The sequence below is a fragment of the Primulina tabacum genome, chromosome 15 (assembly GCF_025594145.1).
Source record: "Primulina tabacum isolate GXHZ01 chromosome 15, ASM2559414v2, whole genome shotgun sequence".
NCBI lineage: Eukaryota > Viridiplantae > Streptophyta > Magnoliopsida > Lamiales > Gesneriaceae > Primulina > Primulina tabacum.
The window spans coordinates 23918609-23927184 of NC_134564.1; the positions used below are offsets into that span (position 1 = coordinate 23918609).

At 33.5% G+C, this 8576-nt stretch overlaps 1 protein-coding gene across 1 annotated transcript; it reads right to left on the reverse strand.

Moving 5' to 3' along the window:
- Positions 1 to 1564: 1564 nt before the first annotated feature.
- LOC142527468 (gamma aminobutyrate transaminase 3, chloroplastic-like) lies at positions 1565 to 8137 on the reverse strand. Its single transcript, XM_075632281.1, has 18 exons — positions 7841 to 8137; positions 6951 to 7090; positions 6543 to 6627; positions 6351 to 6423; positions 5543 to 5640; positions 5370 to 5462; positions 4936 to 5009; positions 4821 to 4859; positions 4649 to 4737; positions 4288 to 4364; positions 4120 to 4194; positions 3613 to 3744; positions 3441 to 3528; positions 3276 to 3354; positions 2519 to 2609; positions 2358 to 2436; positions 2137 to 2252; positions 1565 to 1829 (listed from the first exon to the last, which is right to left on the reverse strand). The coding sequence occupies exons 1-18, from the start codon at positions 7880 to 7882 to the stop codon at positions 1755 to 1757; spliced, it is 1545 nt and encodes a 514-aa protein (XP_075488396.1). The 5' UTR covers positions 7883 to 8137; the 3' UTR covers positions 1565 to 1754.
- Between the last annotated feature and the right edge of the window lie 439 nt (positions 8138 to 8576).

The following is an 8576-nucleotide window of genomic DNA, read 5'->3' on the forward strand; positions in this document are numbered from 1 at the left end:
TTATCTCTTGTCTAATTGAAACTCCTAAAACAATCTCGATTGTAGATCGGAACCTCACAATCCACATAATGTTTAATTCCCTTATGACAAGGCTACAAATATAACCTTCAATGTCTTTGTGTAAAGACTCATTCATCTAAACTTTGAAGCTCGATTCTCATGTATATGTATGAATGATTGTGTGTGAGGATTTTTACATTGTATGCATATATCAAATGTATCTTCACATTTGGGTTTGCTCTCATTTTAACTAATTTATTCATGCAGGCTGCCTATGCTTTGAATCCTATTCCAAATTCTCTATTCAATCTTCAAGATTTTTTATTAATATCCTCCAAGAATGATATACACATTTGACACAAGAATATGACTGTTCGGGAAGATTTTGGACAATTTCTAACATTAAAACGGTCATTTCCGCCTTGCTGGACGCTTTTACCGAGCCTAAATGATTTTTAAGTCCACTGTAAGTTAGGCTCATCAGCTAGACTGTTCATCCAGTTGGGCTCGTCAACAAGAATGAACCAAACTGATGAGGTCTACTGAAATCAGTCTTCAGCCTTTGCAGAACTCGTAACTTCATAGTCATTTATCAGTGTCTTAAATTCCGATTCAGACTTCAACTTTTGAATCATAAGTTATCAAGCTGACCAAAATACCACAACTGCTCATGCACAACTGGTTGATTTTTTCATTGCAATCAGTTCGATCTTGCAACCACTGGTTTGCCTATATAACATTTGATTTAGCCCAACTGATATGGAATATGACTTGTCCCAAATTGAGTTTTCTACTCAGTCGTTTTGGTGAAAGTTCATTTGCATTATCGAGCTGTAAGATATTTCAAAACACTGTAGTTCATCAGATTTTCAGTTTGACTAAATTCGAGTTTCAGTTTAAATCTTGAGTTAACAACTTCACACTTGATTAAACAAATTAGAAACACAATAAAATATTTTGTTAACATCAAAATCAAGATTGTTAGAGTTTTTAAACCCAACATATATAATAATAGTAATAATTTTATTTCTTGAATTGATAGCAATTGAATCTGAAATAATAATTGTATAGAAAAATATATGAAAGTGGCGGAAAATAAATCGTTTAAAATAATGCTCATAAATTTGACTATATTTAATTTAATTTATTGCTTGCATTGTGAACGAATTATAATACGATTGCTTGATAGAACCATATAAAGTTTAAAAATCATTTCTCAATTTATTTAATTTTCATTTAGAAGAATGCATATAATGTAATATAATAATTAATGTTATCCACATGAATTGCGGGCGTACACCAACCGTCCATATCTAATTGAGCACACCGAAATTAGCCATAAAGTATTTTCACACAATGAAAACATATGGAAGAAAATTAAAGCTCTCGGAGCAATAAGAAACCAAAGTAGAAAATTGAGAAAATCACAACTATAATAAAGTTTTCTGGATTAAAGCTTCTTAGGTCCCTCTTGTTCGTGATGTGTAGAAAATTGAGAAAATTACATTTTTTTGGGAACCAAAGTTAATGCTAAATTAATGTTGGGAACCAAAGACATCCAAAGTTCACAAGTGGAGATCTTTTTGGTACATTGCAAAATAGGAACAAGTGGTCTTTAATTCCTTTCAAGGGGAAACATACGCTGGTCAAATATCATAAGAATTTTTAATTCCTTGCATTTCAAATTTAGGCTACAACACAGCAAATTGAGTGTGTACTATATATTAACGGACGTCAAAGTTTTTAGTACACCATTACTTCTTCTGAGACTTGAGCACCTCGACCCTTTCTTCTGTATCTCTGAGAGCTTTCCCGAATTTTTCGATTAGCTGAGAAATGGAACACGCACAGTTTCAGTTTTCGCTTATGCAAGTAGAGCATATCAAAACAACATTTAGGATGCATTTGGATTGATGGATTTTAAATCCATCGATTTCAAATATGTTCAAACGTAATTTTCAGTGATGATGTTAACTAGGATATATTTCAAGTTCATTCAATAATGAAGATATTTGAAACCCATTATACTTTGTTTCACTAACGTTTAAATATGTAACATATAAATTTAAAATTTCATTTATTGTTAACAATAAAACTATAATTAAAATCCATTAAAATGTCACGTGAACTTATTACCTCATCAACTTCTTCAGGAGCCATTATAAATGGAGGAGACATCATTATATTGTCTCCGGCAACACGTACTAGCATTCCATGTTTCTCACATTGCGCTCCAAAGTATGCACCAATTCCTGATGTCCATACCAAGTTGAAGTGAAAATAGGGGAGTATTACAAGTACAAAGCAAAAACTGTCTTTCTAGAAGACAAAGTATCTCCGAAAAATAAGGATGTTACCCCATTCAGGTGGAAATGCATCATTTGGTGACTTGTTATCGGTAAATTCTGTCCCAAGGATCAATCCAGTTCCCCGTATCTTCAGCATAAAAAGTGTGAGTCAAATTATGAACCAAAAAGCGCGTTTCCATGGTGTAAAGTAATAATAATGCAAAATCTACCTCTCCGATAATGGGACTGCAGGAATATGCTTTCACACCTTCTTGAAATTTTGAGGCTATGCTATTTACTTGTTCCAGAATGTTCCTCTCCCTGTGAACAATCAAACCTATCAAAACTCTTCATGCATATTTAGGAGTTAAAACAAGTGCCTGATCACCAAGCTTAGCCCAAATTCAAACACAAATATATCGAGCCTCGGCAAAAATTCCCAATGAAAATATCCCACCGCAAACATGCCATACACCAACTAATTTGTCCAGTAAAATATATCAGAAGCTTTTTCATAATTTCCACGTTAGCGAGGCAATGTATATGTTGGATTTTATTAGCAATTACTATGTATGATGCATCTCTCCTCGCTTTACAGAACTGATTAGCTTGAGCTCAAAATCTTTTCTTACAACTCCCTCACGATCTCATATAGCGCATGGGTATCATACAGACAATCAGATAAAATACCTAAAGTACCATACACGTCCTCTCAACCTTTCTTTTCCATTCAAAAGAGATTATAAGGACAAGAGTTAATTGGCTTTGCTTCATATTAAGATCGAACTTTGTCAAGCCCTGAGCTCACTGCTATGGAAAGTCAAAATCTCAGTGATGGGCTTCATTAGCCAGCTAACTGGAATTAATAATCTCTATGCAAAAACGAATATCCTATCCACCACGACCCACATGGGACATGATACACGTACTTTACAATATTATCAGAATGATTGACTAACTGGAACAAATTACATAAGAATAGCATACTTGTATATCTTGAGTGTTTCCAATGCAACAGCACATGCTACTGGGTGCCCAGAATAAGTGAATCCATGCGAGAAAGAACCTTGAAACAAAAGATTGTAGAAACATTGAGATTTAGATTCATCACGAGGAAACTTATGAAACTCATGTCAAAACTTCACCACCAACCAAGCTTGTTGCTTTGAGAATGTATGACATCGTAGACTTTGGGGCACACAAGCACAGCCCCAATAGGCATGTAGGCAGAAGAAAGTGCCTACGTATTATTGAGACTACAGGAAATTAAGTATGATGCAAAAAAAAAACAATTTTTTTACCAGATTATTGCAAAAAAATTTACCTTAGCTATAGACACAAGATCAGGTTTGATGTTGTATTTGTCACAACCAAACATTGTTCCAAGCCTTCCAAAGGCACAAATTACCTCATCGGCAATGAAGAGAATATCATACTTTTTTAATACAGACTGAATCTGCAAATACATTAAAGATTCAAATCACTAACTCTATATTCAAAATGAAAGGGAAAAATTAATGATTGCCTGATAAAGAATTTTTAAGCTTAGAGTTAGAGCGTATTATTTACATAACATGTTTTATTATCATATTTTCTTTTTGGATAGGATAAAATGTATTGGAATCATGATATTATTTGTTTCATTGATTATGAATATGATTGATTATGTGATTGAATCTGACTGATTGTATTAGTTGACCTTCATAGAATAGGTTGTACATATTTTTTACAAATTCCCAATTTGAGATATATGAAAATTCATTCAGCAAATTTATCAATTCACGGTTTCCTAGTAACATTCTTTCTAAAATTGAAGGGACGGAAAACTTGCCTTCTCAAAATAAGCTTCAGGTGGAAGTATCACACCACCAGCTCCCATTACCGGTTCAGCAATAAAAGCAGCAATCTGGAATAAAGCCTTTTAATTAGGTCAGCAACTTAAAGCCTAAATCTAAAAAAATAGAGAAATGGCTTGAATCTGATATCAAGAATCAGTTACCGTCTCAGGTCCTTCTTTAAGAATAAGGTTCTCCAAGTTATTGGCCAACCTGGTAGAGAACTCCTCCTCAGTTTCTCCTACAAAATTACGCTTTTAAGATTTTGATACAACCTTGAAACAACACCCCCATCCCCCCTTCACATCAATATATCTCTTATTCCTCCTTTGAAAAAGACAGAAGCCAAAATGCAGAAAAGCAGTGCTGGAGGCAAACAAAAAAGTGGAGGAAATGAAACCATATTTTTTTGCATGAATAAAACTTAAAAATTATACCAAATTATAGGAAAATTTTAAAATCAAGGGGAGTGACCACCCATGCTAGCCCCTCTCTGCCTCTAACAATGTAGAAACTGCATCACACCTGGACGATGATGTCGCCAGTAATGTGGTGCGTCAGTGTGTAGAACGAAAGGAGCAGGTAGATCGAATTTCTGGTGGAGTGCAGGCAGGCTGTTAAAAGCCCATATAAAGTTTCATTAAGAAGTGTACACGTGAAATTTGCCATTCTGAAATTTGATTTGTGACAAGCATACCCTGAAAGACTAGCTGCTATAAGTGTTGAACCATGGTATCTGCCAAAACATGGGAAGACAATTAGAACAGGGTCATACCAATAGTGATGTGTAATACTGTCACAGAAATGATTACGATTTTGCTCGAGCAATGAACTTCTTTTTGTCGGGCCTTCCAAGTGCATTATTGTAATACCAGACCAACTTCACCTAGAAGGAGGGAACAATCAACCAAGGAAGAAATCTAGCTCAGAGAAACAAGTCAGAACATTCTATCAGCATAAACTTTAGATGGGTTTTACAAGTTTTATTAATTCAAAAGTTACTTTATACAATAATAATGTTTGATGAACAAATAAATGCATGGCGAAGTAATAAAAAATGCATTCTGATTAATTTTCTTTTATAAAACTATATCGACAAAATATCAATAGAAAATGCCACTCAATATAGAGATGGCCCAAAAGAATTATAAGGATTCTTCCGTACAATTCATCAAACATAGAAAAAGCCAAGTTTGTTAAGTGATGAAGATACGATATCAAACTCAATATAGCTTAAAGGTCAAACCTGTGAATCATTAGCTTCTGATCCACTATTTGTGAAGAACACCTTGGACATTTTGCTTGCAGTAAACATCTCCAAAAGTTCCTTTGCAAGATCCTAAATTCAAAATGGATCAGAAAGGGAACATGGCGAAAGTTCCAGATTAGTAGTTTCAACTAAACTGGATTTTATCATACCAGAGACGGTTTTGTAGTGCGGTTCCAAAATGAGTGGTAAAATGGCAATGTGCTTAGCTGTTTTGTTGCAGCAGCAACAAGACGCTGTTCATTTCCACCTGAAAGAATTAGAAATAATCAAAATTATGACTAATAACATTGCTTCAAGATCCTTGACACATTACCTAATTTAACTAAAGAACACATTCAACTTGAGACACTTCATGGGGGATGAGGGTTCGAATTCATAAATTAATTTGACAGTTCGATGATCAGTTATGTTTTTACTCTTTTGTGCTGCACTGCTGCTTAAACTTGGATATAAGTTTCTGATGTAATTATTTTTGTAGAATTCAATTTTTATGTACTTATTGATCTCGATATTGAAAAATAACTGCCATTGAAATAGTATACCTCCAAGGTAATATCCAAGAATAAATATCATGCAGATCTCTGACTAAGATTGAATTTACTCAATCATTTTAATCATTTTAGTTCACATTCCTAGTTTCATTCACTATATGACTAGAAGTTAAACTTGTTAAATGTTTCTTAATATCATAAATGCATTTGTAATTCGTCGCCACCACTTCAACTTCTCTTTAATAAACCATAAGAAAATTCTTTTTACGGCTGCTCTAGAAAACAAGTTAAAGCCATACTTAAATAAACAATTTCTAAAAACAAGTGTTTTTGTACCCAAACTAGCCCTTAGTATTGATCAATAATCTGGAAAACTATATAAGCCTCAAAAAAGAAAAAATATAAGAAAAAAATAGATTTAAGAAGAAAAGATGGTCAGTTTAAATGATCATTATGAATGTGATACCTAGAGCAGTGCACCATAACCCCGCAAGAGCATCAAGATACCTTTTCCCATTGGTGTCATATACATAGGACCCCTACAATAAACAAACAAATGATAACTCATAAACATATGAACACTGTTTTCTAAGGTAAGAAACTAAAATTAACAAAAATAACTTCCTTACCCTAAAATTAACAAAAATAACTTCCTTACCTCAGACTTCTCAATCACAAGAGGTTTCAAATCAGTCGTTTGCCAGCCAGCGGTGAAAGGTGCCAACATATCATGCCCCTTGAAGCTAACAGTTTCGGTGGTCAATGATATATGGGAAAATGAGGTTTTCATGAATGGAGACTAACTGGTAAGCATAAAAAAGAAGTAGATGCATTTTTGGAACGTTTAGAGTAGTAAGGTCCCGTAAGGACCCAATAGTAGTCTGCCGACCTATAGTTAATCCACTGAAGTGAAGTTTCAGGCTGGGGAAAAATACAGCATGAAAAACCAAGATTTGTATGTTTACATTACATCTAATGGAGTTTTAATTCATTTTCAAATATATCATGGCAACAAAAAATAAGAAATATGCAGTAGAAGTAAGAATATTGGATTAAAAGTGCATACCCTTTCCCTTTATCATCTGTAGAAGAAACATCCTCCTGCAGAGATGCTTCGCTACTATACCATTTTACCGGTATAGGAACCTGAATTAAATGCTTGTGCACTCCTCTACCGGCTGCAACATCCTTTTGACAATAACCAGCCTGTGATATTTTTTAATCCAGTATACAAGGTTTAAACAACAAAACAAAGCAAAATATTAATCTCGAGTGCATATGAATTCGCTAGTCTCCTTTCTTTTGTTTCTTCAAATCAAAAAACAACAATGCTTTCCGAAATGAAGTTAATTCAAGAAAGGTTAACCATAATAAACAATAGCTGGCTGTATCCATGAAGAATTTAACCAATGCCCGAATATTGAGAATTGTCATACGTTTACTAGGTATTCAAAAAATTAAAGACAAGTTCGTTTTGCCATACAAATACAATAAATCATAACAACAATAGCTACGAATCCTTAGAAAGTCATCAAGAAAATATAGTTCCAATCTTAAATCATTGGTCCAGAATTTCTAAATGTTTGAAACCAGTCTCCAATTTTCAGCAAGCAAGTAATGCTTAATCTGAATTGGGTTCCATAATCTCATATCAATAAATATTTTAACAGACAGAGCTTGCATTTTTAATAAAGATTACACACTAGTCAACTGTATAAACTAGAAAAAGAAACAAAACAAAAAACCCTGTAGCAAGACGAAATCTTTTTCACCTCTAAACTCATGTAATTTCGAAAAGGGAAGGAAAAAAAACCATCTAATAAAACAAGTTCAAATTAAATTGCATGGGAATAACAATTTTTATCATTCCAAAATCTGAAAATACTGAGCAAATAAATTGGCATGGGTCTGCGTATGATCATTTAAAGAAAACAAAATCAAGAAATAAACAATAACCTGGCTGGCATTTCTGACAGTCAAATGGAGACGCCGGATCATTACTTTTCACTATCTTATGTGTAGAGTGATTATTATTTTAAAACACAATTCATGAAGAATAAATTAACTACTGTGCTCTGTAATGATTCTTGCTAAACAAAGAAGAATTTTTTTTCCAAATAGCAAGCTTGGGTTTGAGACGAGACTGTGTGAGAGAGGATTTGATGCGATCTATGACGTAGGATTCCTGTTTACATTTTCTATGCAAGGATTTGTACATGATAACACTACAAACGACAAAAGCATTATTGTGTCTACATTTTTAAAAATGGATACGGCTAGGGATGACAACTTTTCTCACGGATTTGGGATCTCGCGGAAAAAACTCGATACGGAGATGGGCATCCCGAATTTTTCAGGTTTGGGTTCGGGTTCGGGGATTTAAAAAAATTCCCGATATAATTCGGGGTGGGTATGGGATTATTATCCTCATCCACGAAATCCCCGAACCCGTCCCGAAAATAATATCAATAATAAAATAATAGTATTATTAATATTAATAATATAATAATATTATTATTTTTGAAAATATTAATAATCTTATTATTATTAATATTGATATTGATATTAATATTATCTCTAATAATAATAGATAATAATAAGTTTTGGTTTGAGAAAATCTCTGAATTCGTTATCGTCTTGCAATATTAATATTTTTGAAACGGGGATGGGGGCGGGGATGGGAAGTTGATCT

Coding starts and splice junctions, on each gene's coding strand:
- LOC142527468 (XM_075632281.1), bottom strand. CDS start 7,882: ATGATCCGGCGTCTCCATTTGACTGTCAGAAATGCCAGCCAG. Junction 4,860..4,935: donor TTCATTGCTCGAGCAAAATC/GTAATCATTTCT, acceptor ATGTTTTGGCAG/ATACCATGGTTCAACACTTA. Junction 2,253..2,357: donor TGCATTTCCACCTGAATGGG/GTAACATCCTTA, acceptor TATGGACATCAG/GAATTGGTGCATACTTTGGA.